At 43.0% G+C, this 24,110-nt stretch overlaps 1 protein-coding gene across 1 annotated transcript in view; it reads left to right on the top strand.

Annotated features, from left to right (window-relative positions):
* The window catches only part of LRIG1 (leucine rich repeats and immunoglobulin like domains 1), a 96,858-nt gene that overhangs the window by 50,909 nt on the left and 21,839 nt on the right, over window positions 1-24,110 (top strand). The window contains exons 4-9 of the mRNA XM_066596659.1: window positions 10,736-10,873; window positions 11,346-11,489; window positions 14,243-14,386; window positions 15,697-15,840; window positions 17,975-18,118; window positions 23,396-23,476. Of these exons, the coding sequence (XP_066452756.1) occupies window positions 10,736-10,873; window positions 11,346-11,489; window positions 14,243-14,386; window positions 15,697-15,840; window positions 17,975-18,118; window positions 23,396-23,476 (795 nt within the window). The remainder of the gene's footprint in view (window positions 1-10,735; window positions 10,874-11,345; window positions 11,490-14,242; window positions 14,387-15,696; window positions 15,841-17,974; window positions 18,119-23,395; window positions 23,477-24,110) is intronic.

Raw genomic sequence — 24,110 nt, 5'->3', positions numbered from 1 at the left:
GATCCGACTCTGGGCCGCCGGTCCCGGGGGGCTCATCCCCTCCAATAAAGAACACTAATCCAAATCTAACAGAAGGGACAGTTCAAACTCTACAACAATTATCCGAACAGCTACTGACAGCAATCCAAACATCCACGACTACTCTTACCAGTAAAATCGATGAAGTTAAAATGGATGTCAGTCTTCTTAGACAAGACCTTCAAAATCTGAGAGAAAGAGTCACAGCGACGGAAGATAGAATTTCTACGCTAGACGACACTGTTCCCCCAATGTCAGCCGCAATAAGAGATCTTACGCAGAAGGCCGACTACTGGAGACAGAAAGCGGACGACCTCGAAAATCGTTCACGACGCAGTAATTTGCGTATAGTCGGCCTGCCAGAAAGAACCGAGGGACAGAGACCAGAAGAATTCTTAGAGAAGTGGCTCCGTGAGCTTCTCCCCAATGCAGAACTATCGCAGGTCTTTGTCATCGAACGGGCTCATCGAGTGCCAATGAAGCCACCCATACCCGGCGCCCCACCCAGACCGCTACTGGCAAAGCTACTTAACTCCCGTGACAGGGATAATATCCTGCAAGCTGCCAGAAAAGGCGGACCCCTACGCCACGATAACGCTACGGTCTCCATCTTCCCGGACTTCTCGGCGGACCTCCAGAAGCAAAGAGCCTCGTTCTTCAATATTAAAAGGCAACTTAGAGATCTGCAGCTCCCGTATTCTATGATGTACCCAGCGCGACTACGAGTGATAGACGGAGATCGCACCCGTTTCTTCTCCTCACCATCTGAAGCAGGGGAGTGGTTGAACACCAGACGACGGCCAGAGAGACTGTAATGTATACCAAAAACTAACCATTACTTCTGTCCTCCTGTAGGTGACGGGACTTTCATATTATATGTAAGAGGCCCATCAGGGCCGCCTAGTTGTGATGTGGGTTGCTGATCTGGGGGGGAATCACTCCCCCCTCCGGGTCACCCCTGACAATAACCGCCCTGTGCTCGCCTTTCCCCATCCCCCCCCCCCCCCCCCCCTCCGCCTCCCCCAGAACTCCTTATTCCCTCCCATCTTCTTGGAAGGGAGTCCACCTAATAAATGCACAATATGACATGGTCGGTTCACATTATTGTATTAACAACCAAAACCACAAGTATAGCAACGATGGAGCTATGCTAAGTTGGTTACCCCGAGTTAAAGTTAGCCACGAATACTAACGCAACGATAGTCAGTATTCAAAGCCTGTTCAGCTGTAAACGGTTTTAAGAGTTATAATTTGGTAGTACGCTGCCATGATGTTTTTAGAGTGTATGCATCAGATATTCAATGTTTTCTCTATAAATGTATTGAAGTGCGATTGCATGGCGGGTAGGGGGGACGTGGTGGGGCGTGGTGGGGGGTCTCCTGGCGGACAGAGTAGCATAAATAATTTCATCCGGGCTCAATTAAAACACCTTTGCCAATGGCTGAGATGATTTTTGTATCCTGGAACGTCAGGGGCATGGGATCTCCCAGGAAGCGAGTCATAATAAACTCCTTAATACGCTCCTGGCGACCGCATGTGTTATGCCTCCAGGAGACCCACCTCACGCCTGAAACTTCTAAATGCCTGCTAAAGTCATGGGTTCAGTGGTCGGCACACTCATACCATACATCGTACTCTAGGGGGGTGTCCCTACTGATAGAAAGGTCCATCAGATGGGAGGTAGAACAATTAAAAAGAGACCCAGAGGGTAGATATATTTTCGTAAGAGCCAAAATAAACAATGAACCATATGTACTCCTATGCTACTATAATCCACCAACAACGTCAACAGCCCTGCTGGCAGAAGGCATACAATTTGCCTCATTTACACCAGATGTAACAACTATCTGTATGGGGGACATGAATATGGTCATGGACCCACACCAGGACAGATTTGGGGGGGGTGCTCGGGGGGCGGGAGACGGGGGACCGACTCGCCTGGCTTCTATGATCTCAGTGGCTGGATGGCTGGACTTATGGCGAACATTTCACCCTCACCAACAGGAATTTTCTTGCCATGCAGCCCATAACCATGCACTGAGCCGCATAGACTATATATTTGGATCCCCCTCGCTGTTCACAAAAATAGAATCTATAGAATTCCTCCCAAGAGGGGTCTCAGACCACTCACCAATCTGTATGGTCCTCAAAAAACCAGGTCCCCCCGCAATTAGGAAGCAACGGATACACCCGTTCTGGCTTTCACTGCTTGGCCCAAACGATCGAATTCTAGGCCAAATTCAAATATATTACGAGGCACATGAAGAAAGCCGGGACAGGATGCTAGTGTGGGAAGCCTTCAAGCCATACCTTAGAGGATGCTTTACATCCTCAATCTCTTACATAAAAAAAAACGCAGCTAGAGAAGAAGAACAGTTAGCGCAGCAATGCCAACAATTAGAGAAAGAATTCATAGCTCAACCCTCAAATGAAAAAAGAGATAAATGGCTACAAGTAGGTAGAGAGTATCTGACACACTTGAAAGAAAAGGCTCAGAGGAGACTATTCTTCACCCGTCAGTCCTTTTTTGAGCTAGGTAATCAGTCCAGTAAACTGTTAGCATATATGGCCCGGCAAGAAAATACCTCCCCCCCAATATTGAGAATCAAATCGACCGAGGGTACGGTGCTCACAGACCCCCAAGATATACTAGAGAGATTTCAACAATTCTACCAAGACCTATACAAGTCCCAGATTAACTATACCTTAGCAGAGCTAGAGAACTATCTAACTAACATAACATTCCCAGTATTACAAGAAACACATAGATCCCTACTAGATGGCCCTATCACAATAGAAGAAATACAGGAGGCAATGGAAGGCATGGCAAAAAATAAGACCCCGGGTATAGATGGCATACCAGTAGAAGTCTATCTCCAGTACAGAGAGGAAATAACACCACAACTACTTTCACTATATGAGGATATATTTGAGAAAAGACGCCTTCCAGAGTCGATGTTGGAGGCTAATATAGTCCTTATACTAAAGCCTGAAAAGAACCCGGAGGAGTGTGGGTCGTATAGACCTATCTCCCTCCTAAATACAGACTACAAAATCCTCGCCAAGGTGCTAGCCTGCAGGCTAAATCAAGCAATCAAGGATATCATACATCCGGACCAATCCGGATTTATTCCCGGAATGTCCACATCCGATAACATCCGAAGGACCCAGGTAATTACGCAGGTGAGGTGGAGGGAAGGCTGGGCACTGGCCTCATTGGATGCCGCTAAGGCATTTGACTCAGTGGAGTGGCCGTACCTGATGGAGGTTCTGCGGAAATTCGGGTTCGGGGAGCCGTTCATCAGGTGGGTCTCCATCCTATATACAGCCCCGACGGCAAGAGTAATGGCGAACGGCCTGGTCTCCGCCTCTTTCCCGCTTCACAGGGGAACCAGACAGGGCTGCCCACTTTCTCCCCTCCTATTCGCGATTGCTATAGAACCCCTAGCACTTAAAATTCGACAACACGCACTATATAAGGGGACCCAAATTGGTCCTAGAGAGGACAAGATAGGACTGTATGCGGACGATATAATACTCTATATGTCAGAACCCCAGAACACTTTGCCCTTAGCCGTTTCCCAGGTGGACAAATTCGGGAATTTTTCAGGCCTGCGTATTAACTGGCAGAAGTCTACGTTTATGCCACTGAGAGAGGAGGAATGGAAGGTGGGGGAGGTATACCACAACCTGCAAATCGTCCCCCAATTTAAATATCTGGGAGTCTACATCACCAGGGACCATACTCAAAGTTTTAATTTAAACATCGCACCTCTATTAGCGACCCTGCAATTAAAACTAAAAGCCTGGAGCTCCCTGCCACTATCTGTGGCAGGAAGAATAAATCTTATTAAAATGATAATTCTCCCCAAATTCCTGTACCGACTAGAACACGCAGAAACAACTGTAGCACAAAAATTCTTTAAAACAACTAATTCATTAATAACATCATTCGTATGGGGAAAGGCCAGAGCCAAACTCCGTATGGAAACTCTACAAAAGCCTAAAGAGCTGGCGGGGATGGCGTTGCCGGACTTTAAAATATATTACCTGGCAGGGCAAGTCAGATATATACGTCACTGGCTGTCGGGCGCTCCTCTCCCAAACTCCGAGCACCACCTGATGTACTTCCTTTCGGAGGCATCCCTCTGGATAGTCCTGGAAAAACCGGGGCTGTTGACGAAACCAATGCTGCCCATTCACAGACTCGCAGTAAGTGTCTGGAAGGCATGTAGGAAACTGGCGGGACAGGAGGACACCCCACTGGAAACCCCCTTATGGAATAACAGAGCGCTGCCGCATCTATTGAATCTCCCAGACAGACAATTCTGGCTAAATCTGGGAGTCACCGCACTGGAACACCTATACATAGGCGGGACACTAGTCTCCTTCGAACAATTGCAGCAAATGTACGGGGTACCTAGAACAGGATTTTTTAGATACCTGCAACTCAGACACGCATTAACAGCGCAGTTCCCAGAACCCAGGGGACCCTTCTCCACGTACCCATTAATAGGTATACTGCGCACACAGGGCCCCAGGGGCCTAATCTCCAAGTTATATACCCACTTGTTATACTCTAAGATCCCCAACACGCGAATGGTGGTGCTGGAAAAATGGAGGGAGCTGATCCCAACACTGACCGATGAAGACTGGGAGACCGCAATGGCCACCTACACCAGGGTCTCACCAGCCGCGAATAATAAACTGACCCAGTTATATATCTTACACCAATGTTATCTAACGCCAACTAGACTGCATAAAATGAACAGATCAGTAACCAACCAGTGCCACAGATGCCACGTAGCAAGCGCAAATTTTAATCATCTAATATGGGGGTGCCCGATAGTATACACATATTGGGAAGAGGTCACAGAATTCCTGACCCAACTGATGGGATTGCCAGTACCACTGGATCCAGTAATGTGCTTACTGGGGATTATAGACGAGGAACAATGGCAACATTATGATAAAATATTCCTCACTAAAGTATTATTCTATGCCCGCAAAGTTATAGCGCTAAGATGGATGGACAGACGCCCTCCGACAATTGCAAAATGGCAGAGTATTATCAATACCATCCTACCATACGAGAAAATAGTCTACAAAAACAGGAAATACCCTGAAAAGTTTGATAAGGTGTGGGGGATTTGGTGCGGGACAACAAGTACAAACTTCACGCAAGAAATGTTCCAAAATTTATTAAGACAGAACACATCCAGGCTTGGCAGGTAAAACGAGCAACAAAGCTATGAATAGTACAGATGTACATGCCGAGATATATTGAATAAACATAGAGAAAATGTAATGCACTTGTGTACTGAATGCCGTTAACAGAGAATTTTCTGATGTATGTAAGGTTTAACCATTTGTTAGTGTATGTAAATACACACGGTTTGAGAAATTGTTTATCCATGTAATGTATAATACATACTGTTCAATAAAACGAGTTAAAAAAAATAGATGGCCGTGCACCTATCCCCAGTCCCTAAAGCTCACGCACCATCTATAGAGGCTAATTCCCCATTTCAGGAACCTTGTGCACATGCATGTTTTCTCATTGTGTCTTGCGCCATCCCGTGGCGTGTGGTTTGCATTATCTTCTACCCGCTTGTAACACACGTTACAGCCTTCTGTTTTTCCCATCTCTTCCCCCTCACCCCATATCTGTTCATCTCTTGCTTCTATTAGACTTTTAAATTACTGATCAGTATAATTTAAGCTTTTAACCCCCCTCGTAAACCCTGGCCTAACCACAATCGTCCAGAAACTGCTTCGGCGTAGTACTTTTTTAATACCTAAAAGATTTAAAACTTAAAAAAAGAGCAGCCAACAATTAACAAAGGCGTTTTACCTCATGTTACACATTAGAAACAAACTAGTTTAATCAAGGTTAGTACTTTGGGTGAATTGCTTACATGCGGCACATTTGGTTGTAATTATCCATCTGGCACCTAATCACAGTAATAATGGTGGTATTTCCAACGCACTCTTATTGCCCTATTTGGTATTTGGGATTCACAAGCTGTTTCGAGTTATTTAGCTGTGATTCACTTTGAAATTCTCTAGAATGCATCTGATAGATATTACTAAACTCTTCGCTTTCTCTCTAGCCAAGAACAGTCATGTGGTTCCAAACTCCATATCAAAGTTTTTTTTTCCTTTGTCCGTATGTTCCCAAAAATCTCTGCAGTGTATGGTTTGAGGGCAGCTCTTCCTTTAAAAGATGGGGTGTACTCCCTCATTTGTTGGCTTGGAGGGGAATTTTTCACTTTTGCATATTCATGGTGACATTTGATGACCGAAGAGGATCACCAGATATGAGTGATACTTGTTTTTTTTTTTCTTTAACTATTTTAGTTTACGGTGAAGTCTGAAATCCAAGTCTTGTCTCACTGAAGGCTCACAGTGCAGCTTTCTCCCTTCTCCATGCTTTATACTGAAGCATTGCTTGTTCAGATCAGTTGATCTGTATAATAATGCATTCACCTCAAGCTCATTAGAATATAAAGAGTTGGTTTACAGAAAAGTCTTCAACTATAATTTAAAGCCATCTATATATAATATATATCACCCTCTGATTCTGGAGGAAAATGTATCTTTGGACCAGGGGAGGGGTGTTAATATTGTAGGGTGCCTTTCTCTATGGCCTTATTACTATGGATCTGCCATGTCCTTGGGTTCCTCTACAGTCTTCCAAGATGACCACTGTGCTTCCCTGACCACCCATTGCACACTTAACACTGATGCATTGGCAGTCTAAGACCCCAAACATTGCTCTGATTGGCTAGTGCTGCATGTTCCCCATGCAATATATAACAAACTGTCATAGACTTGCCTCTCCTGGCTCCCTGCATTGCTTCCCAGTCCTCTGTGCCCGGTGTTTGTTTACAGGCTGCAGCAGCCTGTGACTTTCTGTAAACAGATGCTGCAGCCTATAAACCTGATGTCACAGGGAAGCCCAAGAGCGGTGGCACTGGACACAGTAGGTAGTTTGGAGAGGAGTATTTGACTGTTCATGTTGCATGGGGAACATGTTTCTGGAGAAGAGAAAACTTCTCAGACAACCCTTTCTAAGCCGCTAGATAGCAGACAAGTATTATCCACAGGTAATTGCATAGAAATCCACATCTGGAGATTTTTGTCATCAAAGGTGGTCTTGAATTTGCAGAATTTAAGATGCTTCTCTAACCCAGTAGACTACAGAGAACGCTCCTTTTCTGCAGAGATCTCTGGGAACATATGGAAAAAGGGAAACTTTGGCATGGGTCACTTAAACTGTGCAGATTCATATGGCAAGAACACCATGATTTGGCAGTTGCCTCAAACTTGAAGACCATTGCATTACCAATAATCTTATTTTCAGGAATTCTAAATTAAATGGGCTACTTAAATTTGATACTTTTCTTGGAGAGGTTATGATTTAGCTCTAAATCTGAGGTAGGACATTAAATCAGTAGACAAAGCAGTGAAATATGAAGGCCTCCGAACATGGAGATGTTGTATTTAGTGAAACGTCTTTGCACTGACCGCCAAAAATTGCAGTGACAAAGATCTATTGGAGGCCAATGTAGACAGACTACATATGATCTGGGACAGTCTTCTCAAAGATAGAGGATGTTGGAGAATTTACCTCTCCTAAGACTAAGAAATATCTATGTCTAAAACTTCCAAGAGTGATTTGGGTGTCATGCTTTTGTCCTACTGCCATTAGATATTGAAGCCAAACTTGTGGTACCTTTTTGAATCCACCTAAGACTTTGCAGATAGAATTGGCAGATGTTGCACCTGCAGCTTGGCTTTGCTGCCTAAAATGACCCTGTGGCCTCTCTGCCACCTATGAGAACATCAGTATTATACGTGATACATGGTACAGTACCCTCCTGAAGTTTGGAAATGTCCCTTAAAAATGTGAAATTGGGAAGACCTAACTTAAAAATCTTGATGTTTTGGCATTTGTGTGTGCTTGGTGAACTAAGTAACAAAACAAAAATATCTCAATCTTCCAACGGACTCTTGGAATCTGGAAAGAACTTCAAATTTGGGACTCTTAAAAGTTGAATAATAGAAACGTGAATACTTCGAAGTATTCAAACTCTCTTACTTACTGGCCTTTGAAGATCTTCCTTGAGCAAAATGTGACATCATACATCTACATCAATAGAACTCCGGCTTCAATCGCTGAATGCATTTTCCATAAAGGATACCCAAAATTGCTTCAGGGTGTACACCGGGCCTATTGGCAAGAATTGACACCAAAATTGCTTGATGGTCAAGAAACTCCCCAGCTGAAGACCCTCATTAAAATCCAACTTTTATTGAACTAAATTAAAATACTACGAGGCATAGGAATAAAAAATACAAACTCCTGCCAAGAAAACCTGGGAGCGCTGAGCCACCTCTAATATATATCATCCAATGCTGCTGCAGTCTGCTGTATACTGCGCTCTATAGAGCTCTCCTACATGGCTTGTAGCTATAGAAGATATCAAGCAGGTGACTGCTGCAGACTAATGACTCTGCCCTAACCCTAAATAATATCACCAAGTCTGCGTGTTTTGAGGTAAAGGAAGCATAGAAGAGATTCTTATATCCTCTCCTTGCTTTTGATGGATTTCAATGTAAAGTCCAGAAGGTTGAAGGTGCTTCTTGTTTTTATGCTTGAAGGCTGTCCAATTACACAGTTAGTCATTTTCAGGCCCAGTTTAGTGACAAATATGGCCGAGGATTTATATACTTTTTTCATCTCTGAGGTTGTAAAATAAATGGCTCACAGATTGTAACTCCACAGTTAATTCTGTTTGGCGCTCTAAAAGTGTTTGATGCTTAACGGAAAGATTATAATCTCCATAAATGCCCGATCCCGTGTCTTCAGCATTGTGCAGTTTCTAATGACCATACACTTGTAAATTTGCAGGGAGTTTTCTTATTTTTTAAGGAAGTTGGATAATCTTTTTTTGAAATGGCAAAAGACTGATGCCTAGATACAATGAAAGCAGCCGTACGTTATAGATGCACGTAGAAGATATGAAGATGAAGCTAATGGTCAGCTAATACCTAGCTCTTCTACTAGAACAGCCTTTTTACCTGCTCATCATGACCAAGTCCATTTCTTAAGTGACATGTGGTACAGATGTAGCAGTTTAAAGGCCCATTTAGACACAACAATAATCGCTCAAAACGTGTCGCTCCAGCGACTTTTGAGTGATAATCGTTGTGTCATTTACAGTGCAAGATGAGCCATCACCCTGCGCTGCCAGCGGAGGATGCGGACAAGCAGGGTGTCCCTGCTTGTCTTCTGCATACAGCTGTTCCCCCTCTCCGAGCGCCCAGCTGTTATACAGCCAGGCGCCTGGAGCAGAGGATGCAGAAGACAAACAGGGTGTCCCCACTTGTCTTCTGCATCCAGATGATTTCTGCATGGAGCGCCCGGGTATTATACAGCCGAGCACTCTGCGCCGGGTATGGAGAACACAGCTGGACCGCTCTGTTCTTCATACCCAGCTATCATGAGGGAGCGGGATACAGCTGAAATAATAGTATCAGCTGTATCCCGCTGTGAATCCCTGATAAGGCTCATCGTTGTCTTTCAGCATGCTGAAAGAAGACGATAAGTGACGGGGTAATGAAAACTGCACGATGTCAGTACAGTTAGATACAACGATTATCGCTCAAAAGACGATAATCGTTGTCTAAATGGGCCTTAACTTGTCTGTGATAACTTGTTGCTGAAAGTTATCTTAAGCCATTAAACTATTCTCATCTGTGTGATTTTACACGGAGCGATTGTTGTTCACTGGTTATTCGGCTTTGGGGTCGTTGAAGCCCACACCTCCCGGCAAAGTTATTGACTAGTCGAAAGAGAACAATTGCCTGTTTGCACCAGATGATAAACCAGCAACGTTTTCTTGTGAGCTAAAACTAAGTGACTAGTTGGTGGCCATGTTTACTTGGAAGAACTATTGCTTACGCTCTTTCGAGTAACCATTCAGTTAAGGGTCATCCTTTTGTAAAGCCACCCTTAGATCTACTTTCTCTGGTTTACTCCCACAGACCAAAAGTATGGGCAGACAAACTGGCCCAGTGGGCATTTTCCTGTTGTGCCCAATATGGAGATCTAAACCCTGACAGATGTCTGATTATATAAATAATGGCTAATAAATACAGTGTTTATTAATAGCTCCTCTATGAAAAATCACCATGTTCTTGGAAGCCCTCTGTTTTTGGGAGCCAATTGATAATACGCTGCTCATTCTGGCTTCCCGGGTTCATGGATGCAGTCACTGGCCTGTCCTTGTGTTTTCGGATTGAACTCCCACCTGAACAAACACAACATCTGCAGCCGGCCTGAGAATCTGTCCAGCTTCCCTCGGGAAGTACTGACTCAGCAGACTCATGAAGAAGATGCTTTTTTTTATTCCCCTCCTGATATGAAAGTGTTCATTTCCTGTGAGATGAATAAAAGCCAGAGAGGCGCGGATGACCCTAAATGTTACCAAACCCTCCAGTCCTTTGAGGTGTCTTTACCCCGTATCATCCGATGGCCTGTAGAGTAAGATGCACGGAACGCCGCAGGGCACCCGAAACTTTGTCAGCAGGTGGCGTGGAATAGATGTACTTTGTTTTGGGTTGTTTGGAGTCCACACTTTACATACGGTATTATGTTAGAACATGAATGCTACAGTTCCTATGACAAGCTCTTCTGTGTTTGTTGCAGGCATCACAATAAAATTCGGAATATTGAGCAAAGAGACCTGATTCCGTATACATCACTGGAGACTTTGGACTTGAGCTCCAATGAAATATCAGAAATCCGAAGTGGTTCATTTTCTTTTCATCTCCGTATAAAAGACCTGTAAGTATCTGTGTTCCCCTTTTTGTCTTTTTTTTGTATTACGGTACTTTTTATACTAGACTTCTACACACACTTTGAATCTTGGATCTTTCCGTAGGCCCTGGTAGCAGTTTCCCATTTTGGCTATGAAAAGCCAAGGTGGGAATACCATCTTGATGGTCAAACTGCCAACAATGTGCTTTGGTAGGGGGTCTATAAAGCAGGTGCCCCCTTCCTCAAGGGGGTACAGAAAATGCATCGCATGCCTAAGTTTTACATAAACTTCTCTGCCTTGTAAGCATGTTCTCTAGTAGATATACAACCATGTGAGTAGAACATACCGTACTACAGCGTATGACTTGTCGATCAACTTGTACAGCGACATTCAGGGCGGCATGCATGGTCCATTCATCACAAATATGCCATTGGTCTCTTATTGAAATAGTTGGCATTTCATTACTTTTCTGCAAATGTCTTTCTTTTTCCCCTACAGCAACCTGGGGAGCAACAGGCTGAGCAGCCTCGAGTCTGGATCGTTTGACAACCTGTCACGGTCTCTGCTTACACTTCGTCTGAGCAAAAACAGAATCTCGCAGCTTCCTGTCAGAGCATTTAAGCTCCCCTTTCTAACCCAACTGTAAGTATCGGAGCGCAGCGGCTAATTAAGGCTCCCCTGCCCGCTCTGCACATGTAGCACCTCATGGGATCACCATGCCAACTGTGATAGTCTCTGTAATGCCCTGTGTTCATTAATACAGAAACAACACCCAATAAAACATGTATTAGGCCCCTTTTTCTTAGATAAATGGCTATTTTGTAAAGATTAGGGACCTAGTACAGCTAATAAAGCCAGAGCCTGTGGGACTTTCCGTTGTTTAGGGGCCTCTCAGCCTCAAACAGTCTTTAATACGATCGGTAATTTTATCACGCTCGTTGGTTGGGGTCTGGCGCAGAACTAACATGCTCGGACCACACAGGGGCTGATTAGGCAGGAAATGTTCTACAAGGTGTTAGTTAAATAAATCTTCTTTTGTTTTGGTAATAAAACTTTGCCGAGCATTTCCAAGCTTAGACCGATTATTGGTTGCGGAGTAAGACCATTTCAGACTGCAGTTAATCGGCTGTACAGATGGAACGCAGCCGGGTACAGTAATACCAGTACAATGAAGAGGATGGAGCTTGCTGTTACAACTCATTGGGATAAGGACCAAAGATTGTAGTCAGATAGAAGTTTTCTACTGGTTTAGATTCATATTCTCTTCTACGAAGAGATGCTCTTCTCGTATAGATGGAGTATTCTAGTACAGGCCCCCATCTAGTAGCACATTGAACCTCCTTTGGTCTTCAGAACTGCAGCAATTCCTTGTGGTGTTGATTCCACTAGATGTGGAAATCCATCTACAGGAATATCGGCCCATGAGGACAGGAGAGCCAATTGTAGTTGCCACAAACTAGATAAAGGAAATGATGTGTTCTGACCAGCTGACAGGAAGGGTTCATCGACTCTTGCTGCTTGTGCCAAATTCTGACTTCCAATCAGCACGGTGCAACAGAAATCTGGATTCATCTGAGCAGACTGCTCAGTGATCCCACTTTTGCCTACTGGAGTCTCTCCTTTCTGTTAGACGGCAATGGTCGTTGACTCTTATAGCTCTTCTGTGCTAAGAAATGACACATTGTGCGTTTTGTTGAAGCACCCACATTTTATTCTGCTGCAGTTTGCTTGACCATGCACCACCTGCTTGTCAGAACGATTCTTGACATCCCCTTATAACTGCTATTGGAGAAGAGTAGTTTCTGTCCACAGGATCCCCTTTTGCAGGATTTTTTCTTCTCTCAATCCCACCATTTTCTATATACTCCCCACACCGCTGCATGAGAAACTCCACAAGGTTGGCTGTGAAATACTTTCCCTGGCTAGTCTAGCACCAATGGCCAGGCTTCTTTGGATGTCGCTCTGACTGCTGGATTTTCCCATCTTATGTGGCTTCACACTGAATCTGATCTACGGAAAACATGTTACTTGATTTGATGCTGCACTCCGGGGGCATGGGTCTAATTTTGATGCAGGAAAACTCCAATTGTGAAAGGGTGGGGTACTTGAAAAAGTGTCCATTCATTGTACTGGGTAGTACTCTGGTAGCTATATTCTTATACATAGGAGGCAGTATTATAGTAGTTATATTCTTGTACATAGGGGGCAGTATTATAGTAGTTATATTCTTGTACATAGGGGGCAGTATTATAGTAGTTATATTCTTGTACATAGGGGACAGTATTATAGTAGTTATATTCTTGTACATAGGAGGCAGTATTATAGTAGTTATATTCTTGTACATACGAGCAGTATTATAGTAGTTATAGTCTTGTACATAGGGGGCAGTATTATAGTAGTTATATTCTTGTACATAGGGGGCAGTATTATAGTAGTTATATTCTTGTACATGGGAGGCCGTATTATAGTAGTTATATTCTTGTACATGGGAGGCAGTATTATAGTAGTTATATTCTTGTACATACGAGCAGTATTATAGTAGTTATAGTCTTGTATATAGGAGGCAGTATTATAGTAGTTATCTTCTTGTCCATAGGGGGAAGTATTAGAGTAGTCATACTCTTGTACATAGTGGCAGTATTATAGTAGTTATATTGTACATAGGGGGCAGTATTAGAGTAGTTATAGTCTCGTACATAGGGGATCAGTATTATAGTAGTTTTATGTAGGGGATCAGTATTATAGTAGTTTTATGTAGGGGGCAGTATTATAGTAGTTTTATGTAGGGACAGTATTATAGTAGTTGTATATACTTGCACGTAGGGGGCAGTACTAGAGTAGGTATATTTGTGATATCCTATTGCTGTCAATCAGCTCTGTATAGTAAGTAGCTGTGTGCATTGTATATACTATTATATAACTGTGTGTAGTCATCTTGTTACTTCTATTCTTACATAGCCTTTAACTAAAAGAAAACTCGTTCCAGGTCGGACAGGTTCCCTACATTTAATTAGCCGCAATGCACTTCTGGCAAAGTTTGCTCCTGGGACTTATTTAATAATAAGAAAGTAATGTTTGGTTTCTTTAGACCACTGCACTGGGAGATTTGTTTTTTAACTAAGCAAGTATCATTTTACTACCAATTCAGGCTGACTCGGCAGAGGGAACAATCAGAGTCTTTAGATCCTTCTTGTACTCCTGTAGAAAGGCCTTTAGTTCTTTGCAGGTCTTCATTTCCCAATGGAGGTGTAGATGGGGAGAAGAGATTAGAGAGCCATGCGATATGATCTGCAAGCCCTTTATCCTATACACTGGGCTCTATTGCACGGTGAGGGCTGACTAGCCACTAGGAAGATACTTTGTAACAATGTTACATGACATGTCTGTATTTGTAGGGAACTCAATCGGAATCGGATTCGCCTGATAGAGGGACTCACGTTCCAGGGATTGGACAGCTTGGAAGTTTTAAAGTTACACCGCAATAATATCAGCAAACTTACTGACGGTGCTTTTTGGGGCCTTGGTACGATGCAGGTTCTGTAAGTATTCATAAAGTGTAACCGTGTAGGATAAACTTTGTATTGTTGCTACAGTTGACCCTATATAGATACAATTTTGTAACTGAAATGCATTTCTTATACAGAGTTGCAAAGTCCCGGCATACACAGAGGGAAATGATAAAAAGTTTTCCTGCCTGCCACCAACACTATATGGCTCTTACTGCATACATTATTAAGCATTGAGCTTAATAATAGAGTATGCAAAAAGCTCCACAGCTCCCTCTAGTGGTGGCTGCACTGAGCTAGAATTTGGGGTCTTCACTACTCATATAGGAAATACAATATTTTTAAACAAAATCATCTTTACTTTTTTTTTTTTTTTTTAGTTTGAGAAGGGGTGATGAAACTGCAATCATTGGATCACTAATATAGGGGAGAATTTAATATTGCGATTTATTTTTTTTTCCCTTTTAAATTTATTTATTTCATTTTTTTAAACAGATTTGCACTTTTCTAATGTGGCATGTCTTCTCTGATCCTCTGGTTTGGGATCCTGTTTTCGGCAATCAAGGATAGTTACTGTCATTTTCTAGCTACCCAATGCACACTGTGCACTGCTCTCTGATTGCCCAGCGCTGACCACATGAGCAACAGCTCTGTGCAATCAGAGCAGGTAGAGTGCATTGGTAGTCTAACACTGATCTGCAGCTGAAGACGGGACCTGGCCCTAGTGGATCAAAGTGGCATCGGTATAGAAGACCAACAGCAGGTAATAAAGCTGCCCCCTCCAATTCCAGGTCAAAATTTTGTCCTGAAACCGGAGGGTTGCTTTAATTAAGCCACTGGTTGTCATGATAACCCATTGGCACCATTTAACAGAATACCAACTTGTAGATATAGGGAGCCCCCTCCCTCTGCCAAACTCCTACAGACTGGAAACCTCTGCCCATGCCATTACACCCTATTGAAATCGCTGTAGTTGGGACGTAATGCTTTCTCATTTTGGTTAGACCAGGAAGTCTTCTTTGGGAACCTCTCTGGAGGCGTCTTCTAGGCCATATGATAAACTATGTATAATCCTCCCTTTGGCAGGAGTGATGAATAGATATCACAGGGTGGGTGTTTTGAGTAGAGCGGAGGCTTTGTTCCATGCGTTTGGCAGGTCGGGGTTGCGGGTCCATATCCTTTCAGTTGAACTTCCACAGCTGAGTAAATGTTAGGTAAACAGTGACAATCTTGCTTTTATGTGCAGTGAATATTTATATGATGAATGTATATACGGCATAGAAAGGCCACGCTTTCACCACCGGTTTCATCTTTTTCTTTTTTCTTCCTCTTGCTGCCTGTAGGCATCTGGAACATAACAGCTTGACAGAAGTGAACAGCGGATCTCTGTACGGGCTCAGGTCTCTGCAGCAGCTATACCTCAGTAACAACTCCATATCCAAAATCAGCTCCATTGGCTGGAGCTTCTGCCAGAAACTGCAAGAGCTGTAAGTGCCACCTCCGTCTACCCCCTTATGGGAAGTTGCTATCGCACCAGGCACTGCAATGTAGGATGTAGCAAAAATAGCAATGTTATAGCATAGTATGGAATACATAAAATTATACTTTAGTTGGGATTTAATCTTAAGAATAACCCCATTCTTCAACTTTTTTTTTCCCCCTCATCGGGTTACTTTGAGGTCTAATGTCCTGCACTAATTAATTTCTTACTGATATTTTGGCTTGTTGGGGCTCTGTTTTTGTGATACCGAGCTCTAAAGTTTTGCATAGGCAGAACGTTGTCATTCAACTGTATTACAGCCACCACTAGGGGGAGCTTACTGCATACAATTTACATGCAGTCCTTTCTTTAGTCTAATATATTGGTCAGATGGCCCCTTTTTGCAGGATGTTTCCACTCACGTAAATGAGTTTGAATTGCAATGCCAGGCACCGCCAATAGGTGATGTATAGCGAAGTACCTGGTATACAACGAAGAATCAACCTTGCTCGCCCAAGTGTCATGACTCCTTCAAACGACTAACTGGTGGTGGTTCCGGGATTCGGACCTCCACCGATTTACTTATTGATGGACCTATCTAATAATGTAGGTTATCGATATCTTGGACCCAGAACACCCCTGCAGGCTATGTTTTCATGTGACCTATTTGCTGCATAGTTTCCACAGTGGAAAAATTCACACCAAATCTGCCCAAAATCGGCACTGTTTGAGGATTTTTACTTGGATCCGCATCAGTTTTCACCCCCTCAATTCAACTGAATTGAAGAGGTGAAATTTGGTGAGGATTTTGACACTGATTTGTGTTTAGATCCGCAGCAAGCGTGTGGCTTTTTAACAAAATCTGCAGCAAACCCACCACCTTGATACATACCCGTAAATAAAATGGGTCAAACCCCTTAAGATGCAATAATTAACTTGACTGGACACCAAGTCAGACCAAGAACACACAGCAATATTTTGTGGCTTAACTCCATAAATCTTCTGAGCAGCACTACAATACTTCTCTGATTAGGACATCTTGCAGTAAGCCGGCCGTCCCACATGATGAAATACTCCAGCTAACCCCATGAGTTGTGGCTCCTAATCTCGGTAGCGGCCCTTCTTTTCTCCTTTTTTGTTGACTTGGAGTAAAAGCCAGCACTATATTCTATACTCTCTATATTGCTGTTCCATTGATGGCAGATGTTTTCTCTGCACTTTATCAAAGTGAACTTTTTCTTGCTTTTATAATATCCAGGTCTTGGGTTACGTTCTCAGAAATGCGTTTATCTCTCGGCTAAATTCTTAAATAGTAAGTGTAGACATTATTTTGGGTGTGCGCCAGTAGCAGAGTTAACTCTTTATGAAGTGTCGCATAGTTCATTAGTCAAGGATGAATATCTCCAGGTTACGTTCCAGGGACGTGAGAAGACTCCTAATGTGAGGCTCTCTACATTTTAGATCTTGTTTCTTAAAGGGGTTACCCAGAAATGCATTGATTTTTGTACCTCCCCCCCCCTCCAAATTTTAACATTGTTAGCAGTTTAGGTTTGACAGTTTTATGTCCCTTGTTCAGTCACTTTTACATTAATTAATCTACATCTTTCTAGATGATGGGTTGTTTTTTTCAGTCATTGTAGTTATACCTCTTTCTAGGAAAAGATGACCTGTCCGCTACTACCTCTCCCATAGGAATTGTCATTTAGCCTTCACTGACCACTGAACAGGAATCCTTCCCAGTTTTGACCTGGTAGAAGAGTGGTCAGCACATAACTAGGTGTTCAGACATCTGGAAAAGCTTTCCGTAAGCTAGCTTTCTCATGATCATCGCACTTGTATAATAAGCTTTAGGCAGTACCATCTCTGCCTGCTGGGAGGATAGTGTGATTATCACCATTCTGTATAATCACCTAAATAAGCTACAGAGACCATAGGCCTACTGTCAGGAGGATGAGCTTTGATCATTAGATCTGTGTGATTTAAAAACCTCCTAAACATCAGCTACATATGAATGCACCTTGGTGTGGTGATTTTTATCTTTTCCCCCCTGTTTTTATGCTTCATGTGTGGTCTCTGCTCCCCCAATAACGTTATCTCTACACCGCATACAATATAAATATTTCTTCCTGTTTCCTCTGCAGAGTCCTGTCTCATAATAATCTCACCCGCTTAGACGAGGGAAGCCTTGCAGATCTCGGGTCCCTGACTGTCCTGCGTCTCAGCCATAATTCTATAAATCTCATAGCTGAGGGGACATTTAAAGAGCTCCAGAAGCTGCGTATATTGTAAGTATTTAACGACCACTGTCAACGTTTGTGACTGTTCTGCTCCATTCTCCTCAAAGTTATAGCGAGGGTTGTATAGGGCAGCACAGACTCCTACTGTGGCTCCTCCGTATGAAGTCTTCCAGTCTGTCATCACCAAGTTTCGGCAGCTGCAAGTTGGTGATGACAGCTGTTAGAGGGTATGTTTATTTCCTGAGAAAACATTGAAACCCTTAGAGGGGAAAGGGAACCTGGGCTTTTACTATTGAGGACCTATTCTCGGCGTAGGTCATCGATAGTTGATCAGTGATAATCAGCTGATCGCCCAGCCTGCTGTCAGTGCAGCAGGGCCAGACTTGGTCATCAGGGTTGGAGCAGAAAGTCTAATAGGCGGCTTTACTCCCACTGAAATCAATGGGACTAATGCTGGCTATTGCACTTCTGGTTCTGCAGTGGGGCCAGACAGTCATTAGGGGCAGACATGGAAGTGTAATAGACTGCTTCACTCCCATTGATTTCAGTGGGAACAAGGCTGCCTAATGGGCTGCATTCACATGCGTGAGTGCGATTCAGGCTGATAAACTTGACCCGATATCATGATTGCCAATGTGAGTTTTTTAATTCAAAATTGCATCACTTCTGTGAAATTGTAAAACTTACACGAGAATATCGTCCATGAGTAAGCCTTTTGACTTCCTGCTCTGACCCCAATGATGACATCCAGTCCACTGCCGTGTCGGTGGTTTTGGCGATCATCTGATTGCTGGGGATTCAGAGTGGGTTACCCCCACCGATCAACTATTGTTCTATCCTGAGAATTCATCAATAGTAAAAGCCCAGAAAACATCTTTAATTCTTTGATTATCTTTACAGAAACAGTTGCTATCCTTTTATGCCTTTTCTACTTTTTCATTATCTGTGGTAGTCTGACTCCCAGCTGATCAGCTGTTTGCACACAGGAATCGCATTGCAGGCTCTTCTCTTGCCTTCAACATCACGTTCATTAGTCAGATGGCTTATGTGCCACACAGTTACGGTCAGGTGGATAGGACTTAGCTGCAATATCGGACACTGTTGCTATAAAATGAATGAACCTGTGCCTGGTATGCAGTGATATGGCCGCAGCACAGCGCCACTGACTCTTCAAACAGCTGACCAGCTAGGAGTTGGACCCTCACCAATCTGATATTGATGGCCTGTCCTAAGGATAGGTGATCAATATTTTAGTCTGGGAAAACCCCTTTAAAAGGCAAATTCAGCTCTGCTATATCTCTACTCCTCCTCCTTTTTTTTTTTTTTTCATATGCTGTATATATTTGGAATATGGGAGGGGGGCGATCAGATCTGGGACAGATAAGTCTTTCAATAGTCATCAGTGGGTGAGAACTTCTTATAGATAATGTGCTTTGTGTAGAGTAGAGGCTCATTTATACACAAAGAAAATCTTTCAAACTATTAAAATATTGACGGTTTTAGCGATCATTTTGCATAAAGTACTAATGGGCACTAATGCCCATTAGTAGTTTATCAGCTTTATTTGAATGTAAATGAGCCTCCAGCAGCTGTTTTTAAATCCCAGCATGTGGTCTGGACTTTGCACTCAGCTGCATTGTTTTCGCAGGGGCTGCTGCGGGCTGTCAGCTGAATACAATGTAATCAGCTGCTCCTGTGGAGAACACAGCGCACGGTCCCTGCTATCTCTCTCCGGCTGAACCATGGATTTTATGCTCACCTAAAAATCATCATTCAGCCAAAGAGTGAAACATGGAAGTATTACATGCAACAATTATTGCTCAAATGCCATCGTTTGAACGGATTTTGAGCGATCGTTGCTTGTAAATAGGGCTTAACACAACTGCAGGATCAGACTACACACGGGGGTTTCTGCAGTCTGTAACTCTGGAGATACGTAGGTCTGTATAGGAGCTGTATACATGAAATTATGTTGCATATTTTTAATTAAGACAATTTGCAGTTCCTTCATCTTTATTTTAAATTTGGATACGTTACAGCAAAAAGAGTTGCAAAAGTGCGAACGCCCTGGATTATCTCACCTGGACTTCTGGGATGTACTGGAGATCAATTGGGTCTCTATAAAGATCTAATAATCTAATTTCTGACTGATGATAGTCAATCAGTTTGGATGGAACAGTTATGGTGCGGTAACATGTCACTGATTTGCAGCAGGTTTTGGTGCAACAGATTTCACTCAATCAATTTGAATGCAGATCTGCACCAGATCAGTGATATGTGAATGCCTCCTAAGGGTGCTGTTACACTTGCGATAAAATTTTGCAATTTTTGCGTGCTGCGATTGTGTGAGAAAATGCAGAATTATGAAATCCATGCTTTTCAATGGTTTCATTCCCGAAAATGAAAAATCGCACGCGGCAGCAATGCACGATTTTTTCACAAGAAAATGCATCGCTGACACTCAAAAATCACCTGAACACAATTGTGTTTTTGCCGCAAGAAAATTGCAATCGTCAGTGTGAAGGAGCCATCTGGCTGGGTTTTACTACATGTCTATTGCATTTGGGTTGGGATATATTAGAGATATTTAGAAATTGCGCAGAAAAGCGACAGATTTTCACTGCAGATTTTTTCACTTGAATGCAATGAGTGAATTCTGGAGGGTGAAAATTCACTCCAAAATCTGCAACAAAAGTCCTACGCATTGCATTGCAGATCTTGGTCGTGATTCAGGTGTAGAAAATCTCCCTAATGTGTGAACTTACCCTAAAACTGCAGTGAATGAGACTGAATTGCAATACCAGACTTGGTCTGTAGAGAAGATTGGTGCTGTTTCTCATCCAATACAACCCCATAAACAACTAAACAACCTGAGTACCTTCTGTCTAGGGTGCATTTAGACACAAAGATGATCGCTCAAACGATGGCTTTTGAGCGATCATTTTGCATAATCTGCTAATTGGTACTAATGACTATTAGTACCAATTAGTAGCCTGTAAGCCACTGGGAGCTGAATTTATTCCCACCCGCTGCTCTCTGAATAAATTCTTTGTTTTGCCGGTGGAACTGACAGCTAAGACAATGTAATCAGCTATTATCAGAGGTCCCCGGGCAGAGCACAGCTTGCTGTCCTGCTTATCAGCTGTAATGCTGAATGACTGATTTCAAGCCGAACTGAAGTCCATCAGAAAAGTGAGCGATGGACACATTTGCACACAATGATTATCGCTCAAAAGATGGCTTTTGAGCGAATTTTGAGCGATAATCGTTGTCTAAATGGGCCTTAACACATCCTAGCAAACATCCCCTCTCGTCTTGCCCTCGTCCTAGAGCTTTGCGCAGCATGACTTGGCTAAGATTCTTCATAAGTGACTTTTCCATCATTATAGAAAAGCAACCTGGCATCTACGATGGCTGTAGTCAGTAGAGAGTAAATACATGCAATTGTTTATAGTTATTTACTAATGAACTGTTAAGAACTTTTTTATCACCTCTCCCAACACCCCCAAAAAAGTTGGGACCATTTCTTACTTTTCTTCTACTTTCCACACTAACTGCAAGCCTCAATCTCCCCAGAGATGCCTAAAACCTCTGGATCTGGCACACAGGACGGCTCTATGAATGCCAGCTGTTGGTGCCCGGGCTTCATTCGAGATGTGTTAGCATTCCAAAAAAGAGTTAAAAACTTCAACTCAACGAGATTCGTTAACACAGAGATCCTTTCAAATGGGGAAGAAGAATAGCAGGAGAGATGGTGGGCGAGCTCTAATTTAATAAGCAGGGGTGCACACAGGCTCATACACCTGGTGAAAGGGACCCGGGCATGTTTTAATTACCGCCCATTGTCTGCAAGCCTTTACTTGGTGTGAAACTGCTGAATTACTGGCCTATTCAGCTAGAGGTCACCCTGGAAGACCTCGCAGTCCTGTGATTAACAGGGACACTTGCATTTATATGCAGCCAGCCAGAAAGAACGGGAAATTGGCATGGGAGAGAAGAGGGCTGAATAGAATGAGCGATGGGTTAAAGCCCCTCATTGTCCCGTAGACAATACCACATACAAGCTTCCAATGGAAGAACACGCCTGAGCGAAAGAAATGATAATGCATCACTGATGATAACGGAGTCATTGTAATCTTATGGATTCAGTATATAAATAATGGTCATCCCGGTGTTCGGTCACTCCGAGGACGGAGCTTTATTTTTATGCCGTTCTGTACAAATGAAGCTCTGGGAAGGTAGGAGATGCTTAAGTTATTAACTACATTGCCTAGGATTAGGGGGCCTTTTTTTTTTTTTTTCTCCAAAAGAGCACCACTGTTGGTCACAGGTTGTTTCTGGTATTGCAGCTTGACTTTCACTATTTGTAAAATCAGCGGTGAGACCCCCATTGATCATGCTTTTATTACCTACCCTGTGGATGGGTTGTAAAAGTTGTACAACCCCCTTAACTAGTCACTGGTAAAGGGTATATTCTCACATAATGGAAATGCTGCTAGAGATCCGCAGCTTTTTACCGTACCAGCAGTGTGGATGAACTTTCAAGAAATCATCCACATGCTATGGAAAAAAGTTTGCAGCGTGATCGACCTGCGGTGCAGTTTTTAAATCTGCCGTTGTGCTGCGGATGTTCAGTTCGGATTTCACCTTTTCAAACGAGGGGGTGACATTTGTGTCCACATCTGCACGTTGCGTATGGATTTTGGAAGCAATGTGAACACAGATCTGCAGCGAAGTCCAAAGCCAACTTTCCAATGTGGAAAATCCACTTGAATGTGAACATGTTCTTTGAGAAGTATTTTTCTATGGCCTCATTGCTTCGCACGGGGCCGACAAGCACCTTCTTTGCACCTGTCCCAAACCTTCATTATGATATGAGTGGGGGTTGCCTTGGAGTCTTGTAAGACCCAAGTGGGTCATCGCCACCATACGGCAAAAATTCATGCAGTCTGTTACCTTGGATTTCAGTAAAATAACCACCATATTTAAATTGATCTTTCCTTTGCTGGAAAATTTAGAAGCATGTAGAGGGTGCATTCAGGGCTGCTAGGGGTCATATAGTATATGTAGGGTACTACATACTGTATATGCTAAAAGTATTGTGTAAGAATTGCAACATATTAATGGGGTTCCACCACAGCTATAAAAATTATCTGATCAATATGGCCCAAATGGGTGTGGTTCTGAAAGGGTTAATTCTGCTCTGAAATTTATATCATTAAATGGGCTGTTTCTTTAATTCCTTCCCAAACTTTTCTCCTTTTTCTTACAAAGAGGAACCGAGTGCAGAATCTGATTGTACCTTGTCTTTTGTGTTCTCTGCAGGGAACTGGATCATAATGAGATCTCGGGCACAATAGAGGATACGAATGGGGCCTTTCGAGGCCTGGACAGCCTGAACAAGCTGTGAGTACTTCACCTCCTAAAGTCATTCACTGTTCCCGGCGCAGTAGGACCTCTCCCACCTCTCAGTGTGTGTCCTTTATTCTGGCCGCACAAATAAGGACATCCATTCACACACATCTTCTGGAGAGAGAGCTACAATAGTCCCAGCACTAGAATAACCCACATTGTAGCAGACGCTTAATGACTTGAGGTAGTTCTGAAGAACGAGGTACAGGGTTTGGGAAAGTTGGTGGTCTTTCAGTAAGTAAGATGTGGTAGCAGGATGTAAAGAAGACTTTAGGATTTGAAAGTAGCCAAAAGGAAATGTAATTAAAACATTATTGTACATTTTTTGTCGGCCAATTCCCCCCCCCGTCCCCACCCCAAAAAAGGGCTACCTTATCAGGCTTATATATTAGTAAATCCGTTTTTTTCATTACTTAGAGATATTAACATTTTTCTAGTCCAATATGGTGGCAATTTTTCATGACATCACTTTTCAGCTTCCTGGCAATTCATGGTAAACTGGCACACCAGGCTAACCACACGATAGATTACCGTTTCGAAGAAGCTAACTGAAACGTGATAACCTATATATACTTGCCCTTGTCAGCAAATATGGATTCCATGACGGAATTGGGAGAGTCTAATATCA

The sequence above is a fragment of the Eleutherodactylus coqui genome, chromosome 3 (genome assembly GCF_035609145.1).
Source record: "Eleutherodactylus coqui strain aEleCoq1 chromosome 3, aEleCoq1.hap1, whole genome shotgun sequence".
NCBI classification, from domain to species: domain Eukaryota; kingdom Metazoa; phylum Chordata; class Amphibia; order Anura; family Eleutherodactylidae; genus Eleutherodactylus; species Eleutherodactylus coqui.
This window is presented reverse-complemented; position numbering and strand designations above follow the sequence as displayed.